At 39.0% G+C, this 20,745-nt stretch overlaps 1 protein-coding gene across 8 annotated transcripts in view; it reads right to left on the reverse strand.

The window, feature by feature from the left end:
* PNLIPRP3 (pancreatic lipase related protein 3) overlaps nt 1-20,745 on the reverse strand; it is a 79,761-nt gene that overhangs the window by 52,883 nt on the left and 6,133 nt on the right. For 7 of the 8 annotated variants that reach the window (XR_009054026.1, XR_009054028.1, XR_009054025.1 and 4 more), the window contains exons 2-5: nt 13,092-13,246; nt 8,277-8,396; nt 7,489-7,620; nt 4,979-5,087 (exon numbers count right to left, since the gene is read on the reverse strand). Coding sequence is in view for 2 of the 8 variants with exons in the window: in XM_057737327.1 (XP_057593310.1) it covers nt 4,979-5,087; nt 7,489-7,620; nt 8,277-8,396; nt 13,092-13,246 (516 nt within the window). In the remaining 6 variants the exon portion in view is untranslated. Of the gene's footprint in view, nt 1-4,978; nt 5,088-7,488; nt 7,621-8,271; nt 8,397-13,091; nt 13,247-20,745 lie in introns of all 8 variants that reach the window. The other variant, XM_057737328.1, reaches the window with a different exon arrangement.

The following is a 20,745-nucleotide window of genomic DNA, read 5'->3' on the forward strand; positions in this document are numbered from 1 at the left end:
AATCTTCAACTCTAGGGAGAATTTTTTTTTTTTTGCTAATGTACAATTGCTAATTAGATACAATCTTCTGATGATGTCAGGAGCTCAGTACAGATACATCCAAATATAGCAGGTACACCTCAGATTATGCTGATCTGAGGACAAGGCAACTAGATAAAAAGTTAAAAAAAAAAAAAAGACAGCTAGTCCTTTCAAGAGGCAGGGAAGAGGGAATCTTTGATTTGTGGTTCTAGAATATCTCAAGAGGAAGGTCAACAGAAGGGAGAATTATAAGGTTCAACCTCTTAATTGATCTGAGGTGGGGAGGTGTGACCCCTATGATATGAGCAAAAGCTTCACCGTCTGGGATCTGAGTTTATTAGTGTGTATGTATTTGGGTGCATGTGTGCATCAGCGTAGAGGAAGTAATTTTTTTTTTCTCAAAAAGGGAAAATGTTGATGCTATTTATATATAAAAGGAAAATAAAATCTTGAATTGGTTGAGAAACCCCCATGCTATAGTCATTTATGACAACTGCCTACCAGTTACAGATAATTACCATAGACACAGAAACTTATGCATGTCCTAAAGTCTGTCATACTTTGGTTTGAATTGGTTTTATTATAAAGCCAAAATCTTTTTTGAGGTCTCAGTTCTTTTGTTACCCAAAGAACATGATTATTCAAAGACTAATCACTTAGAAGGAATATAGATTGCAGCATCCAAATTATATAAATTCTTTGGACGTTTAGAGAGCTTTTAAAATTTATTTTTTTCTATTTACTCAACAGGATAATTCACTTGGCAGGAAAAACTGAAGTTAAAAAGTATCTGATTTTTGAATAAGAATTCAGGAAAACAAAATCTCCATGAATTTATTGTAACCCAGTGGGAATTTATAACACTGGGTTGGCCAAAAAGTTCATTTGGATTTTTCCATTACGGAAGAACCCAAACAAACATTTTGGCCAGCCAATACCTGTCTGGCAATGTTCTTCTGTTTAATTTATAGCTGAAAAGCCCCACAGGCTATGCAGGCCACTTGAGGTCCTATCTGCACAAGTTGGGCCCATTTCTTCCTTCCTCTGAGCTTGAAAACAGAGCAAAGGTGGATTTTGCCACACAGTAACTTCAGAGTAAATATACAATTTTTATCATCCTAAGCAAGAATGGTGATGGTGGGCTAGGGTTGGAGTTGGGATCAGAGAGCTGGGAGAAGGAGAAAACTTTCAGCAGGAAAAGCGTGTTATACCAAGAGATTACAGAGGCAAAATACTTTAAACCCAATTTGGAATTCTTAACAGTTTTTAGAAAAAATGTTTTAAATTTAAATTTGAAATTAAATCATATATGTGTGTGTGTACATGTGTACACCAGAGCTGCAGTTTATTGTTTTGATGAACAGAAAGTGTGTACCTACTATGTGCCAGGCCTGGGGTGGGAGTGCAATAAGGAAGGCTTTCTTTGCTTTTCTTTCTTTTTTTTTCTTTAAAGAACTTTTATTGAGATACAGTTAGCAGACAATAAACAGCATATATTTAGAGTGTACAATTTGGTATCCCAATCTCCCAATTCATTCCCCCCCAACCCTCCCCGCTTTCCCCACTTGGTGTCCATGTGTATTTTCTCTACATCTGTGTCTCTATTTCTGCCTTGCATTTCCTCTTTCATAGTTGTTAGCTTTTGCCTTAGGTATTGAGGTGTTCCTATACTGGGTGCATATATATTTATAATTGTTATCTCCTCTTCTTGGATGGATCCCTTGATCTTTATGTAACGTCCTTTCTTGTCTCTTGTAACATTTTTTATTTTAAAGTCTATTTTATCTGATATGAGTATTGCTACTCGAGCTTTCTTTTGGTTTTCATTTGCATGGAATATCTTTTTCCATCCCCTCACTTTCAGTTTGTATGTGTGCCTAGGTCTGAAGTGGGTCTCTTGTAGACAGCATATATATGGGTCTTGTTTTTGTATCCATTCAGCCAGTCTGTGTCTTCTGGTTGGTGCATTTAGTCTGTTTACATTCAAGGTAATTATCGATATGTATGTTCCTATTACCATTTTCTTAATTGTTTTGTTTCTGTTTTTGTAGGTCCTTTTCTTCTCTTATGTTTCCCGCTTAGAGAAGTTCCTTTAGCATTTGTTGTAGAGCTGGTTTGGTGGTGCTGAATTCTCTTAGCTGTTGCTTGTCTGTAAAGCTTTTGATTTCTCCGTTGAATCTGAGTGAGATCCTTGCTGGGTAGAGCATTCTTGGTTGTAGGTTCTTCCCTTTCATCACTTTAAATATATCCTGGCACTCCCTCCTGGCTTGCAGAGTTTCTGCTGAGAAATCAGCTGTTAACCTGATGGGAGTTCCCTTGTATGTTATTTGTCGTTTTTCCCTTGTGGCTTTTAATAATATTTCTCTGTCTTTAATGTTTGTCAGTTTGACTACTATATGTCTTGATGTGTTTCTCCTTGGGTTTATCCTGCCTGAGACTCTCTGTGCTTCCTGGACTTGGGGAGCTATTTCCTTTCCCATGTTAGGGAAGTTTCCAACTATAATCTCTTCCAGTATTTTCTCAGGCCCTTTCTCTCTCTCTTCTCCTTCTGGGACCCCTATAATGCGAATGTTGGTGCGTTTAACATTGTCCGAGAGGTATCTTAGGCTGTCTTCAGTTCTTTTCATTCTTTTTTCCTTATTCTTTTCCGCATCAGGGATTTTCACCATTCTGTCTTCCAGGTCACGTATTCACCCTTCTGCCTCAGTTAATCTGCTATTGGTTCCTTCTAGTGTATTTTTCATTTCAGTTATTGTGTTGCATATCTCTGTTTGTTTGCTCTTTAATTCTTCTAGGTCTTTGGTAAACTTTTTGATCTTTGCATCCAGTCTTTTTTCAAAGTCCTGGATCATCTTCACTATCATTATTCTGAATTCTTTTTCTGGAAGGGTGCCTATCTCCTCTTCATTTAGTTGTTTTTCTGGGGTTTTATCCTATCGCTTCATCTGGTACAATGTCCTCTGCTTTTTCATTTTCTCTATCTTTCTGTGGCTGTGGTTTTCAGTTCCACAAGAAGAAATACTGCTGATACTGCTTGATACTGCTGTCTGCCCTCTTGTGTAGGAAGCTATCTAGGACCCTCCTGTGTGCTTCCTGATGGGAGGGACTGATGGTGGGTAGGGCTGGGTGGGCAGAGCTCAGTAAACCTTTAATCTGCTTGTCTGCTAATGGGTGGGGCTGTGTTCACACCTTGTTGGTTGTTTGGCCTGAGGCCACCTGGTGCTGGAGCCCACAGGCTCTTTGGTGGGGCTAATGGCAGACTCTGGGAGGGCTCACACCAATAAGCACTTCCCAAAACCCCTGCTGCCAGTGCCCCTGCCTCCTCAGTGAGCCACAGCTGCCCCCCCCCCCACCTCTGCAGGCAACCCTCCAACACCAGCAGGTAGGTCTGGTTCAGTCTCCTATGGGGTCACTGCTCCTTCCCCCGGCTCCTGGTGAGCACATTTTTTTGTGTGCCCTCCAAGAGTGGAGTCTCTGTTTCCACCAGTCCTGTGGAGGTCCTGCAATCAAATTCCGCTGGCTTTCAGAGTCTCATTCTCTGGGGATTCCTCCTCCCGTTGCTGGACTCCCAGGTTGGGAAGCCTGATGTGGGGCTCAGAACCCTCACTCTAGCGGGTGGACTTCTGCAGTATAACTGTTCTCCAGCATTTATGGGATTTGATTTTAACGTGATTGCGCCCCTCCTACCATCTCGTTGCGGCTTCTCCTTTGTCTCTGGATGTGGGGTGTCTTTTTTGGTGAGTTCCAGTGTCTTTCTGTCGATGACTATTCAGCAGTTAGTTGTAATTCCGGTGCTCTTGCGAGAGGGAGTGAGCGCACGTCCTCCTACTCTGCCATCTTAATCCTATCTCAAGGGAGGCTTTGTAAGGAGTTCAGAGTCTATTGAAAATAGCAGGCACATAAATAATTAGATTTGTGATACAGTATTTGTATTTTCAAATATAATAGAGGCATATATCAAAGAGTGGGGATGCCCAGAGGAACTCTGCCTGAGGAAGAAACATTTGAGATAAATCTTGAAGGATGACCAGCGGGTGTTTAGGGTGAGGGGGAATAGCATTTGCAAAGGCATAGAATCACGAAAAAACATGATAAAACATGAAACATTTATATGACAAGTTTTGGAGCTTTAGACAGTGGAAAGTTCCAAACAGTGGAGTGGCACAGCCTATGTTTAGAAAGATAATGACACTGGCAATACCTGTGTAAGACTGGGGTACCAGACATGAACAGCAGAAATCCAGGAGATGGAGCAGGCCTGAGCTAGGACAGTGGCCGGGCCTTAAAGAGGCTCAAAGCAGATGCAGAAGAATGAAGGATGAAGGAGGCATGGGACTTGCTGATTGATTGTTGGTGGGGGATGCAGAGGAGGGAGGGGCCAGCCCGGCTTGCAAATAATGGAGCTGATATTTTGACCTCTATTTATCTGACTCAAGTAGTTTGGAAGTCAGAGTGCAGGGAAGGGATATGATTAAATATCACCCTCAAAACCCTAATTCGTAGCGTTCACTATGCAACTTGTTTTTAAACTTAACATTATATCCAAGGGCAATATTCAAAATTTTCGCAACTGGGATGGTACAGGCCTTAAACAAAGCAGCTCAGCACTGCCAGCTACACTGGTGAGCAGGACTGTCAACGGGGCTCTATCTCACTCTGTGTGTGAACTTTATGGAACTGCAAAGCATGGAATGTGTCACAATTCAGTCAACCACCCCAGATAGGTGGACGATCACAGCTTCCATTACTTTCCCACCACAGATAACGCTGCGGTGAACACCCTTGAACATGGATTTACACACTCATGTTTTGGAAGTACTTCACGTTTTAGTTTGGGGGAAGTCATATTTTCTCTTACATTTGCTCCTGCGACTTCCTTTGGTGTTCAGACACTTGATATTTTGTGTGAAAACAAATACATAGACAAACCCAAGGCCCATCTCCAGGGCAGGCTTACCAGTTATTCTTCCAAGGCCTGGCGTCCTTGACCCAGCTTCTCCAGCCACATGAGCTCCCAAGCTGTGGCCAATCAAGTGCACTTTAGAAGCGGAATATCCAATTTTTTTCTGATGGGATTTTTTAAAAGGAAAACAGAACAAATATTTTTAAAAGAGTAGGTAGAATGGCTGAAATAGGCTTAAAAGGAAAGAGGACCTGACATGTTTCTCCCTCTCACACCCAGGATGAGGACTGGCAAAGTGACAAAGCAACTGCATGTCCACCTACATCCTTATCCAGCTGGAGCAGAGAGCATCGGGCGGGCTGGAGGAACGCCTTCTGTCAGAGCTTTTCTCCCTGTGCTAAGGGGCCTCACGGTCTTCGGGAACAGGAATAACAGCCCAGGGACCATGTCTGTGGCTTCCAGCCCATACCCATCCTTCCTGAGGCCCAATGCATCCACCATGCCCCCAACACAGGTCAAAGGCAGCCCCCGCCCATGCTGTTACCCACCTGGCCTGTGTCTCTCTCTCCACTTTAAGGCAACTCTAGCAAACGTCTAGGATGACTTTGGCCTTCAGAAAAGAGTTTTTAAGAACATTCACAAAGCGACTGTGTGGCCTGAGAGTTTACACACACACACACACATACACACACACACAATCTGCCTCATGGGGAACAAAGGAGCAAAGCATTTTTAACTTCAGTGAAGTTTCAGGCTCTCCTTGTGACAATAGTGAAAATCTGGCAATTGTCTTCACTTGGATAAGTCTGTCATTTGTTCAAATGTTCTGTTTATTTTTTCACCAGTAATGATGGTACTATGTGCTGCATTATGAAGAGCACTTCCACTTGTGAATGGCTGCCCCGATGGCTCCTGTCGTCAGTGGGCCCTATCCTCCTCCGCTGCCACCATTTAAAATCTCTGCTTGCTTTCCCCTCTGTCCCTACAGACTGTGTCTGAGACTGGCTCTCACCCTCCTCCCCTTCAGCTTTCTCCTCCTCCTTCCCCATCTACCTGGTACCCCATTCCAGGCACCCGCTTGCCCCAGGGCCAATCCTAGTATCCTGTGATAAGATGACAGAAAAGGGTCAGGGAAGAGACTCCTATCTGCTCCTTAGCTGCTCCCTCTGCAGGCCTGGCTCCTGAGTGACTCTTGGGGGCTCCAAGCGCCCTCACCCTAGATCTTTTCCTGCTCTTCACCTTGGGCTTCCAAGGGGGCGAACAATTCACTGAACATTTAAGTCAGCCAACACTTTCCCCTTCAGTTCAGCAAGCATCTCCTCCCAGCTTCCTACAAGCTGCTGCTATTTATTTCCTGGACCTTTAAGAGTCCACAGTTCGGGCCCCAAGATCAAGGAAGAAATTCATGAAGGCTTAGGACTGGTTATTCTCTCTTAAGAGGAGGTGAATCTGATTTTATCCTTTGTGGACAAAGACACACTCTAAGTTCCTCCTTGTACTCTATTCTCCACTGACTGAGCGGGAAGATAGATAGAGAAGTGGGGGGGGCAGAAAGAGAAGTGGGGGAGGCAGATAGAGAAGGGGGAGGCAGAGAGAGAAGGGGGGAGACAGAGAAGTGAGGGGCAGACAGGGAAGCGGGGGTAGATAGAGAAGTGGGGGCAGAGGTGAGTGTCTGGCTCCCTGACTCATCTCCAGGCTGTTTCCTAACTGGACTCAGTGCTGGACATTACCTTCCCTGACCGACCGTCTAAGTGAGACTGACGGTCTAAGTGAGCTGCCACTCCTGTCATTCCCCATCCCGTGGCCTTGGACTTCTCCACAGTACTGTCCCCACACTTTGTCAGAGCAGAAACACTGTCTCGCTCACTGTGAACCTTCCGTGCCTAGAACAGAGCTGGGCCCACAGCAAGTGCAGAATGAAATAGCTGTTGAACGGAAGGAGTGAACTCTCCTTAAGAATCTGAAAGGGTCATAAATCTTTAGATTCTACTTCACTGCATTTTACCGTGGGAAATTACTTTCTGTTGTGGTAGAACATTTGGAGATTTATAAATGTCTCAAAGTTTATCCCTCATAAATAGCAGAGTCTATTTTATTCTTTTAGAAAATGCGTAGGTTAAAGACTTGTGCCTGGACTGGCCTATGGACCTAGTTCACTGCCATAGAACCCAGTTTCTGTGGGCAAATGCACTTCACGTTCTACACAAATAGCACCCATACGGCTGAAACAGTTTCTTCTCTGTTATTAAGGATAGGTTTACAATGTGATGAAAAGGGACCGAGATGGCCCTACACGCTGACCAAGGCAGAGACCTCGGGGGGAGGGGAAGGGTTTGGTCAGGAGCCTGTGAAGGGACACTGCCACCAAGTGGCACTTTGTAGAACCACAGGCACTTCTTTCACAAGAATTAACTTCTTTTTGGCTACCATACACTAATGCTTATTATTTCACATGTTAAGTATTTGTGTAAACCAAGAAAAAGAACATAGAATTGCCCCCAAATTCTTGGTGTTATGATACAATGCCAGTTAAATATAATTTTTAAAAAATCGACCGTTCTTACCACAAGAACATCAATAAAATAAGCCACCTCAGCACCAACAACACGGAAATTGTTTACCGCGACGATGTAGTGCTGCGAACCGTTAATCCAGTCTACATTGACGCAGTTCACATCTTCTGCTTTTAGCAACACCTGAAAAGATTTGTTGTAAGTATTAATAAATAAGAATGAAAGAAAACCAAGGTGCCTGAACAATTGATTCCACAATAAGAAATAACATTTGTAGGTATTGAGAACCTACTACATACTAGGCCCTGTCCTAACACTTTTACATATATCAACTTACTTAATACTCATTTAAAGATAAGGAAACCTAGGCACAGATAGGTTAATTAACTTGCCCATGACCACAGAGCTAGTAAATAGAACCATAATATGATTTCAGACAGCCTGACTCTACCACACAGCATGGCTTATAAATAATTAATTGCTTACTATGTTAGCAGTCTATTAATCTTGAGTATAAGAGGGGAAAATTAATTTCATGGAGTGAACCTGGAAATGTTTTCCTTAAATTAAATGAGAAATTTATCATACCATTCAATCTTCTGTCAAAGATGAGAATGTACCAAAGAATAATTATAAAAACCTTCCATCATAATCTGTGCAATTCATAATAAGTGAAAATAAATGGGAACTGGGTAATTCATTCGAGGCCTTGGGACATGGACAATGTAAGTAACTGAATGGAGAATTTCCATGAACACGCATTACTACCTTGCAAAGTACATTCACATGAAACAGAAAGCTTTCATACTAGTGTAAAGAAGTGTTTATGCACACCATACATTGCACATGTCTTGCTGCCATTTGCCGTCTGATTTCCATCCAGGTATGTTGATATGGGTGATCTTGTCTGTTCCAAAGTGTGAGGCTTGGATAGTTAAATAATTAACTGCACTGATTTCCTGTTTCAGGTGAAAAGAAATTAAGGTAAAATAATTGAAAACTATTTACCATTTAGTAAAATTATTCTAAATATGCTCAAAAGTCTTCCTCTAAATTTGATTTTAACAGTCTTCTCTGATACATTTTCATCAAAGAAATAGTTACTAGTACATATTGCAAAAGTACCAAGAAATTATTAATGCATTACAAAATGCAGCATACAAATTTAATCATAAAGAAAGGAAATAAAAATGTTTGGTTTTAAGGCAGTGTTTATAAGACAATGTTGGGTCAGGTTCAATCCGAATTTCAGTAAGCCTTACTTTTGTATAGCATGTTTTAGTTGTTAATATAATTCAGAGAATTATCTTATTCGAGGTTTAGAAGCGTGCTCCAAAGGTGGCAAAGTAGATTGTCCACCACACTTTACGAATGAGGAATAGAAGCTAGACTTTCACCACATGAAATGCAAGAGCATATTAAAGATAACTTTATGTGATTACATTAAATATTGTTGTGTATTTCTTGTATTTTGTTGGGTGGTTTTTATAACCAAACTTTCAAAGACTTTAGAATACTAAGAATTTAAGTGATTTTGTCATTAAGAGAAAAATTAAAACTCACAAGTATAAGCAATTCTCTTGAAAAAAAATAAAAGCTCTAATCAGCAAATAGCAAGTTTGACAACGGTAATCCTAAACTGAAAAGCAACACATTTAGATACCTATGAAACTGAAATGAAGAGCCTATTACTAGCTACCTGTGTTTAACAGTATATGCAATGAATCATACAACTTACTGACTAAAGTTTCTCCAAGACTGTAAGCAAATGATTATGAGAATCCCAAGTTGGTTTACATGGGAATAATTATAACACAGATAAAACTCACATCTACGTTATAGGTACTCCACAGAGTAGCTCATTTAACCCTCTCAACACTGTGAGGCAGGTACTCACTTTACAAATTAGGAAGGGGCATAATGAGAAACCAAGTCACTTGTCCAAAAGTACTGCAGCTAATGAGTCCTGGAGCAGGATTCAAACCCACGTGGCCTTTCTCTGAAGTCCTGCACTTAACCCCTGGGCTTTCAAGTTGCGATCGGATCATAGCGATCTGATTATACTGAGAGGACGCATGCCAGATGTGAAGTTTGTAAGGCAGGTAATAAAATCAATTGTATTTGGGCTTTTCAGGAAGCACTTCTCTGCTAAATAATTTAATCCAAGTGCAAAGACATCTGTCTATCTGTGTATCTAAAAGAACCCGATGCTCATTCCTGGAACCCTTTAAACACCTACTATATTCCTGTTTCTACACCAAAAAACCCCACTTATTTTGGAGAGGTCGTTTAGTAGAAAAAGTTTGTCTAGTATTCCCCTGTCATAAGAATAGTCTGAAGAAGAGAGGCCTCAAGCAAGCCTCAAAACGGCAATCTGACAAGTATTATTGGATCCAAGCATCCTCTGTTGTCACAAAAGCCATTAAGGATTTAAAAAGTAGAAAAGGGAGAAAAACCATTTTTGTTCATTCTATATTCAATCTAGCACACCCCTCTAAAATGACACACTAACCTAGAAAATGGGAAAATCCAAACAGCATCACGGAATCAAAAGAAGACAACTTGGATTCTGCTGCCACAAGGATGGAAACTAATAAGGGTGTCATAACAGAATGTTATTCAGAGGCAAGGCTGAAGTAATGATGTTTATCTGGGTGCTGGGGAGTTTTCTCTTAACATTCTTATCTTTGGGGGATCGTGGAAACTAACTGGCATGAGATCAACCCCTTCTACAAGTGCTGACTACTTTCCATGTGATCTCATTTCCAGTGAGTCAAAAATAGTCACCAGTTAGGCATGTTCTAGCCTTGACGAAAGCTGCAGGCCCAGAAATCACTGTGATTATGCAAGCTCTGCATCATGACTAGCAACTGCAACGAGTCGCTCCAAGTTAATAAGCCATAGATTCATGGGAAAAGGAAGTTGGTTTTATTCTTCCAGAAAGGTAGCTGAGAAGACCTATGACTCAGAAGACCAAGTTTACTGCAACGTTTATCCTTGACAATTCCTCAATTGCTAAGCCATTGCGTAGTTTACTCCCGCCTACTCATAAACAAAGGTAATCAAATTTACACAGTATAGCATATCGGTCAGGCCTGGGACGATCCTTGCTTTTAGTATCACACCTTGACTCATCCTACAACCTAGCTGTCATTAAAAACCACTTTAACAGCAAACCCTCGGGTGTCTATTTATTGCAAAATTCAGATACAGATCTGGTTTGTCACATATGATTCTTTCCAAATGGAAGGGAGTGGAGAAGATGTGGGAAACGTTGTTGTGGCACCTTTATTAGGAAAGTATTCAGTTTCTGATGTTCTCTTCATTGCCCTTAGGGCTCAGCCTTGCCTAAACACTGGCTTTCATCACCTTCTGTTTTAGTGCCTGTGCTCTGCAAAGTTCAAGTGCATGCTCTGTCCAGAAGGATAAAGGATCAATGAGCCCTATGAAGACTGAGGGTCAAGACCGGGGGATACAGTTACTCCTGAATAGAAAAAATACACCCTGAAGGTCCTAATGGACAGAGGTGCCCCCAAACATTTGTATTACATTTTTAAAAATTGTGGTAGAATACACATAACATAAAAATTACCATTTTAACCATTTCAAGGGTAAAATTCACTTGCATTGTCATTCACATTGTTGCGCATCCCTCTCCAGAACATTTTCATCATCTCATACTGAAACTCTGTACCCATTAAACAATAACCCCCCATCACCCTCTCCCCCAGCCCCTAGTAACTATTATTCTACTGTCTCTATGAATTTGACTATTCTTGGTACATTACATAACTGGAATCATATAGTATTTGTCCTTTTGTGTTTGGCTTATTCAATTTCACAAAATGTTTGCATCCATTTTGTAGCATCTATCAGATTTTCATTTCCTTTTTAGAGCTGAGTAATATTCTTCTCTTTGCTTCTTGATAGTTATAAAAATCAAACTTTTGAGGACACTTTTTTTATAAGTTTCTCTGTAGCGAAGATAAGGTCTTGTCTTTTCTTCTTTGTTCTAGCTAGAGCCATCATCTATAGAGCAGACGGTATATTTCAGTAAAGAGCTATGCGTACATATGTATGTGTGAGTCTGGTACGTAGATAGCTATGTTTGCAGGGTGTGAATGCACGGCGGAAGGCTGTCTTGGCTGGTGAGACCTGCCCTACACGTGATGGCTCTGATGGAAAGCGAGCCTCAAGGTTATAGATGCAGGCAAAGATTGGAGATGATCGTGCACTGGGGACTGCTTCTTCTCTGGTCCCCTTTCCCACCTGCTCCCTAAATATAGATGCTCCACTTGGGTCTAGTACTTGTTCTCTCCCCTGAGATCTCATGCACTTTGAGTTTCAACTCTCACCTCTGGGTAAAAGATTTTTGAATGCATTTCTCTAGCTCCAGACTGCCCACTAAACTCCAATAATCTGAACAAGCCTCACTTGTCAAAAATTTAACTTTTTCTTTTGCCATAAATTTTTTAGACAAAAGGGTCATTTTCCTTCCTATCATGCATATGTAAAATCTCTGGATGGTTGATGAGTTTAGCACATCAGTTTTCTATTACCATACTCATTCTCATTATCTGGTTCAGGCTAGTTCCCATGTCTGATTCAAATTGCACTATAGCTTTCTATTCAGTGCTGTCAAATAGAACTTTCTGTGATAATGGAACTATCCTATATTTGCACTGTCCAATACAGTAGCCACTAGCTACATGTGGCTATTGAGCACTTGAAGAAATGTGGTTGGTGGAGCTGAGGAACTGAATTTTAACTTTATTTCAAGAACCATATGTAGCTAGTGACTACCATGTTGGACAGTACAGTACTAAATGGTCTGGCAGTCCCCACCAGGCTCTCCCAGCTGCAGGCAAGAAAGTACTCTGCAGCCAGAGTAAATGTCCTAATGCCTCTTAAAAACTCACAGTGGGTCCTCTTGGCTCCCAGGATAATGTCCAAACTCCCCAGAAAGGAGTTACATAAATTGTCTCTACACTATGTTTCTAACTAACTCTACATTGAGGACTTCCTCTCTGCCTCCAGTCTAACCCAACATGATGTCACTTACCAAACATGCTCTGTTGTTGCTCTCTTTTGTGTGTCTGTTCACACCATTTCTCTGTCTCTGTTTTTGAAAACCCTGTCCATCCTTCAGGACACACCTCAAATCCTCCTCAAAGCCTTTCCTGATTCCCATCCCCACCCCCAAGGGGAAGGTAAGCCCTTCCTCACTCTGTTCCTAGAGTCTTTTATTTGTATCTTACATCACAGATCAAAATTTGTGTGACAGTAAAGGTATTTGTTTACATACTTCATTTCCCCTTATATAATAAATTTAAGACACTGTCTTGTTTATTCAGTTCAATACATAATAGTATTGTTGTTTGTTCAGTCTTACATATGGAATGTTCTCAATTAATATAGTAACTGAATGAAATATCAAATTTACCTCATATGAAACACATATTCAGAGCAATCTTTATATTTAAACACTAGGACAAATACGAGAAACATATCTGGCTCACAATACTAAAAAGAAATATTTTCCTTTAACTCAACAGTTTATGACAGAATAGTTTATTGTATCTATGTTTTCTATATACGCAGCTACATCTTATATTTTAGAACAATCTATCTGTGAAGGCAGCAAGTTAGCTTACCTGATGGACTTTGGGATTATGTCTAGTGTAAAGTAGAAAGCGAGTGTTTATCTTCTCTGGAGACCAGGGTAAACCTGCCAACTGTCTTGACAAAGGCCCGGTCCATGGTAAACCATCTTTAAAGCACCCCACCCTTTCATAGCAAACTTCTTCTCCTGCAGCAAAAAAGAGTGTTAGTATTATAAAAACCAGGCCCAGAGAGAGGCTATGTTTCCCAATAAGAAGGTTAATTGAAATTAGTCTTTAATTTAAACAAGTCTGACTCAGGGAGAGTCTCCTCAAAAAATGCTCTCCTCTAGCTTTTCCTTCCCAACCCTTTTCCATATTATGGCCATGACTGTGTAGACGGCAATGCTGCAGATGAGAGTGTACGGACTTTGGAACGATACATTCCTGACTCTGGGTAATTATTTTACCTTTTTTGAGTCTCAGTTTCCTGCTCTGTAAAATGGAGATAATACCTTACAGCCTGGTTATGAAGATGAAATGAACTATTACACAGGACAGCCCTTGTTAATGGGCCTGAGACATAAGATGCGATACTGTGTCTTCCCTGAGCTTCTGCCTTTTCTTTTCAGATGTAAAGCTCTTGATGAAAGGGATCTTTGTGTCTCCAGAGCCTAGCACCATGCCCAGCACACAGCAGGAGTCCAATATATCTTTCAGAGACTATAACGAGAGCAAAGTTTCATTTAGTTTCAACCATCTCATCTTCATGGAGCTCACCTTACTCACCTCTAAAATGAGAGGTTTGGGGGAAATTCGGTCTTAATCATTTCTTTAATTCACTGACTTGAATTTATTCTTTCACTATGACCTTACATTTTCATTTTTATTTACTAGCTGAACACAAAAACTAAAAGCTGGTTCTTTGAAAAGATAATCAAAATTGACAAACTTTTAGCTAGACTCACCAAGAAAGAAAGAAGACTCAAACAAGTAAATTAGAACTGAAAGAGGAGCTATCACCGATACTTCAGAAATACAAAAGATCATAAGAAACTGCTATGAACAATTATATGCTAACAAATTGGACAGCCCAGAAGAAATGGATACATTTCTAGGAAAACACAACCTACAAAGACTGAATCATGATGAAATAGAAAATCTGAACAGACCAATTACTATGGAGATTGAATCAGCAATCAAAAAGCTCCCAATAAACAAAAGGACCAGATACTTCACTGGAGAGTTCTACCAAACATTTGAAGAAAAATTAATACCAATCTCTCAAACTCTTCCAAAAATAGCAGAGGAAGGAACTCTTTCAAACTCATTTTACAAGGCCAGCATTACCCTGATACCAAAACCAGACAAGGATGCCCACAAGAAAATAAACTTACAGGCTAATATCCCTGATTAAGATAGATGCAAAACTCCTCAACAAAACATTAGCACACAGAATACAACAATACAGTAAAAGGATCACACACGTGATCTAGTGGGATTTATTCCAGGGACAAAAAGATGGTTCCACATCTGCAAATCAGTCATTGTGATACACCACATTAATAAAATAAACAATAAAAATCATATAATCATCTCAATAGGTGCAGAAAAAAACATCTGTCAAAATTCAATATCCATTTATGGTAAAAAAATTCTCAACAAAATGAGTATAGAGGGAACATACCTTAACATAAATACGGCTATATATGTAAGTCCACAGCTAACATCATACTCAACAGTGAAAAGCTTAAAGTTTTTTCTCTAAGATCAGGAACAAGGCAAGGATGCCCGCTCTCACCACTTTTATTCAACATAGTATTAGAAGTCCTAGCCAGGGCAATTAGGCAAGAAAAGTAAATAAAAGGTATCCAAATTGGAAGTATAAGGAAGGAGTAAAACTGTCACTATTTGTAGATGACATGATAGTGTATATAAAAAACCCTAAGGAATTCATCAGAAAATGGTTAGAACTAATCAACAAATTTGTTGAGTTGCAGGATATAAAGTCAATATGTAAAAATCAGTTGTTTATATACAATAATCAGAAAGAAAAAAATAAGAAAACAATACCACTTACAATTGCGTCAAAAAGAATAAAATTCCTAGGAACAAATTTAAGCAAAATGGTGAAAGACCTATGCACTGAAAACCCTAAGAAATTGAGGAAAGAAACTAAAGAAGACAAGCAAATGAAAAGATATTCTGTATTCATGGATTGGAAGAATTAATATTGTTAAAATTGGCATATTACTCAAAGCAATTTACAGGTTCAAGGAATCCCTATCAAAATTACAACGGAATTTTTCACAGAACTAGAACAAACAATCCAAAAATATGTATGAAACCACAAAAGATCCCAAATAGCCAAGCAATCTTGAGAAAGAAGAACAAAGCTAGATGCAGTCACACTACCTGATTTCAAATTATACTACAAAGCTATAGTAATTAAAACAGTATGATATTGGCATTAAAAACAAAAACACAAATCAGTGGAACAGAATACAGAGCCCAGAAATAAACCAGGCATATATGGTCAATAAATTTATGACAAACAAACAAAGAATATACAATGGGAAAAGGACAGTCTCTAATAAATGATGTTGGGAAAATTGGACAACCACATGCAAAAGAATGAAAGTGGACCATTATCTTATACAAGACATAAAAATTAATTCGAAATGGATTAAAGACTTGAACATAAGGCCTGAAATCATAAAACTCCTTGAAGAAAACATAGGCTGTAAACTCTTTTACACAGGTCTTGGTAATGCTTTTTTGAATCTGACATCAAAAGCAAGTGCAACAAAAGCAAAAACAAACAAGTGGGACTACATCAAACTAAAAAGCTTCTGCACAGCAAAGGAAACCATCAACAAAATGAAATGTCAACTACTGACTGGGAGAAAATATTTGCAAATCATATATCTGATGAGGAACTAACATCTCAAATATATAGAAAATCATACAATTCAATAGCAAAAAAAATCTGAATAAAAAATGGGTAGATCTGAATAGACATTTTTCAAAAAAAAGACATACAGATGGCCAGCAGATACATGAAAGATGCTGCACATCATTCATCAACAGGGAAATATAAATCAAAACCTCAGTGAGATATCATCTCACATCTGTTAGAATGACTATTATCAAAAAGACAAGAAATAAGTGTTGGCAAGGATGTGGAGAAAAGGGAACCCTCATGCACTGTTGGGAATGTAAATGGGTACAGCCATTATGTAAAACAGTATGGAAGTTCCTCAAAAAATAAAAAATAGAACTGCCATATGATCCAGCAAGTCCACTTCTAGGTATTCAACTGAAGAAAATAAGAACACGTGAGAAGACACCCCCACCGCCATGTTCATTACAGTGTTATTTACAATAGCAAAAAGATGGAAACAACCTAAGTTTCCATCAACTGATGAGTAGAAATTGTGGTATATATGTTTATACAATGGAATATTATTCAGCCATAAAAAATAAAATCTTGCAACTTGTAGCAACATGGATTGACCTCAAGGGTATTATGCTAAATGAAATAAATCAGATAAAGATGATATATCAAGCTCATAGATGCAGAGAACAGATTGGTGGTTGCCAGAGGCTGGGGGATGTGAGGTGGGAGAAACAGGTGAACTGTTTTTGTGAGAATTTTTTAGTTTAAATAAATTTTTAAATAATTTTATTTCATGCTGTTTTTCATAGAGATAGTTTAATCTATTTGATTATGATTATAATTTATAATTATTATTTATTCAATTTATTATTAAATTGATGATAATTTATTCAATTTATGATTATTAGTATTGGTCAGAGCTATTTGAGGACTTGAATTTGAGGATTTTCTTTCATCACTTACCAAAAATAGTAAATAAATCTCAATTCTCAAGTCCACTAGATTTTAACTTCACAGTTTTAGCAAATTTTGCTTCTCTCCATTCCCTAAGGATGAGATTCCACAGTAAATATATAGAGAGGATAGGGATTTTAAAAATATTTTTAATTAAAGAAATTTTTTACATTAAAAAAAATGTGCAGATGAGCAATATCACCTGCCCACCTACAAACCCAACCCTCTCCCCAGAGGCAACAACTTAAACATGTCTGCAGTTCTTGTGGCTACATCCATATCTCTATATAAAGTGCTTACACTACCAAGTTTTGATTTATCAACATTAGTCACACTTGATCTATTAATTTGTTGCAATAATAAATGAGGATTTAATCCACCTATTCCCTTGGTCATCCAGGGCAAGAAACAGAAACCACACTAATTATTTTTACTGTGCGAGTTAAATACAATAAATTGTTATTAATCAGGTATTGGAGAACTGAAGACAAAAGGAGTAATTGTGGGGAGCAGCTACCAGCATGAGGGCTGGTGGAAGAAACAGAAGAGGTGGAGTTATTCAAATGTGGAAACTTGCTAGACCCGGGGTTGGGGGTGGGGGGACTGTACTCCAGAGCTGGTATTCAGGGCCCTGAGGATGGGGTGCTAGGTGGCTAGGGCTGGCATCTTTGAGTGGGCACCATGCATCTGGTTCTGGGAGTATTAGGAAAACGCAACTGGAGCCAGCTGCTGCTTTTGGATGGCTGTTTGGGCTGGAGTGAAAAGCCCACGCTGGGAAAACTGATATGAACCAGGAGCAAACAGGAAGGAGCACTTTTGTCCTGGAGCCTCAGTGTCCCTCTAGTGTCCCTTACTGACAGTGCCTCTCCAGGAGTGACTGAAGTGGTGAACTGTGTTTGCCATTTCTCAGCGCTGGCAAAAGCAAGGGTGGCTTGAAGCTGAGGGACAACAGCTCAATAGCAGCCTATCCTGCTCTCAACTTTGTCTCAACTCCGCCTCCAACACAGTCAATAACACTGTTTTCAGCTTATTTATTGACTTCCACTGTAAGCTTAAATAGCTATCTTCTAGGTCTTGATCCGTACCTCATATCCCTTATAACTTGACTCCATACCTTTGCAAGACAAAGTTTGAGGAGCTACTGCCTCTCTCTTCCTCCCTTCCATCTTCCAAGGTCTGTCAGCTGCACTTTCACTTTCATATTATCAAGATGGATAACAGTCAGACCTTGTTTTATAATCATAATTAAGTCTTCCATATTTTGTCTGTACTCTGACTCCAAAAAATTGAAAATCAGTAAACAGAATTTATATTATTATGGCTAGATAAATATTTTTTCCTTTCAGAGCCAGCTAGCATGCTATCACTACATTTCCTCCTCTGCACTTCCATTGTTCACACACCTATTCCCTTCAAAGGAAAGTATTCAAATGAACTATTTTTTTGTCATACATGGATTGCTCTAGATTAGTGCCACTGTAGCTGGCTCCGTATTCAGAGCATGCCTTTTGTGCGCCATTTTTGTTTTCCGGGATTCTCTGGTTACATTCGTTTCCTCTTGTTGGAAGTGTAAACATGTGCCTTCTTCTCCATATCCCTAGTACAGTGTGGCTTCTCAATCAATATTTCTCCTGCCTGGAATCCATTTTGTATTTCCCCTTGAAGCACACATACATCCCATTCTAATTTGAACCAATGATTTCACACTGGATCATGGCTTTCTAGTACAACTGTCTTATTTTTCCTAGAATGTCCAGCTGCCTTAATTTTTGGTATTCCATAGTTTCCCCTCACCCTAATTTCTCAACTACATTATTCAGTCTAGGGAAGAGAGTTTGGATTTAAAAATGGAGATTTTTATAAATATTGCATGTTTTTTATTGTAACTTGCCAGGGGTATTTGTCACCAGGCCCATTTTCCATAAGGCAATAGAAAGGGCATAAAGTTTGAAGAAATTAGATGTGATTAAGGAAAGACTGATCAACTTCATAAGCTATTAAAACCACTTAGGAAAAAATGGAAGGATTAATAGTTCTCTAAAAATAACGTTTGGTACAAAATTAATAAGTTGAAATTGGGTCAGTAATTTAAATGGCCCAAAACAAAGGACATAGTTCTAAAATCATAGAATTAAAGATATTATGTAGCCATTTAAATGTTTACAGAGAATTTGTAATGAAACTTTTAATGTAAGTGAGAATGATATAGTGTTGGTGGGAAAAGACAGCTGACAGAACTATGTAGAATATAGTTTCATTTAAAATATATGAGGAAAAAACAAAATTCAAAGGAAGTTCGCCAAAATATTAACAATGGTGTTAGCATGATATTTGTTTTCTTCATTATATTATTTACCTATGGTCTCAAATTTCCAATAATGAATACAAATTACCTTTATAATGAATAAAAGTCACAACAGGCTTCACCAAATTATATCCTGTCTGGTTTCTTTGTCTTATTAATAATAATTAAAATAGCAAAAACAGATTGAGCCCTATGTGTCATACACATCAAGAAATGAAGACTTAGAAGAAGTATATATCTTGCTCAATGTTTCATTGCTATTAAGTGGTAGGAAAAAATGAACCATAATGCAGGTCATTTTATCACTAAGTAGAATTAGGAGGTACATTAATTAGCTTTTGCTAGGTTATGCTGTGGTAACAAATAGCCTCCAAATCTCATTGGCTCACAAAAATTTAAGGTTCGTTTCTTGTTCATGTTATATTTTGGCTGCAACGGTTTTAGGTTGGATGTGGTGCTGATTTATCAGTCTTCTTCATTCCAGGATTGAAGCTAAAGTTCCTTTATGGCTTTGGAGTTTTTTCTTGTTTAGAAAGACTATCCTCTTGACAATGCATCTGAGATGCTTTCTAAGAATACTTTCCTGCCTAGTAGGGGCATAAAATTGGTGTTTTAAAGATGATTGGTTACTCCTGAAATGTAAAAAGATGAAATGGGACTTATATAAAAGGTAAAAAGAAAGTATGTATGGGCACCATATTAAAATTTGAGACACTGAGAGTCAAATTATAACATTTATCCTTAAAACTGAAAGTAGTATTTTATAATTTATCACATACTAAATTACCAGGTATATAACTGAGATATTAGATATTTGATCTATGGTAAACTAGGGAAAACAATTTTTGTCTTCAAATTCTTAGTTCAATCTTCAATGTCTAAGTCTGCATTGTGAATTTCTCTTTGAAATGACCTATTTTCTGATAGGAAAGGGTGAGAAGCCTAATTGTAAGGACATGTTAATATTTTTTTTTTTTTATTTTATTTTTTTGGGGGTACACCAGGTTCAATCAACTGTTTTTATACACATATCCCCATATTCCCTCCCTTCCTTGACTCCCCCCCCCTCGATTCCCCCCCACCCTCCCTGCCCCAGTCCTCTAAGGCATCTTCCATCCTCGAGTTGGACTCCCTTTGTTATACAACAACTTCCCACTGACTATTTTACAGTTGGTAGTATATATATGTCTGTGCTACTCTCTCGCTTCTTCTCAGTTTCCCCTTCACCCCCGGCCCCCTCCCATACCTCGAGTTCTCCAGTCCATTCTCTGTATCTGCTTCCCTGTTCTTGTCACTGAGTTCATCAGTACCATTTTTAGATTCAGTATATGTGAGTTAGCATACAATATTTGTCTTTCTCTTCCTGACTTACTTCACTCTGTATGACAGATTGTAGTTCTATCCACCTCATTACATATAGCTCCATCTCATCCCTTTTTATAGCTGAGTAATATTCCATTGTATATATATGCCACATCTTCTGTATCCATTCATTTGTTGATGGGCATTTAGGTTGCTTCCAAGGACATGTTAATATTTTAAAAGATAAA

Source organism: Hippopotamus amphibius, chromosome 5 (assembly GCF_030028045.1).
Source record: "Hippopotamus amphibius kiboko isolate mHipAmp2 chromosome 5, mHipAmp2.hap2, whole genome shotgun sequence".
In the NCBI taxonomy this organism is placed as follows: domain Eukaryota; kingdom Metazoa; phylum Chordata; class Mammalia; order Artiodactyla; family Hippopotamidae; genus Hippopotamus; species Hippopotamus amphibius.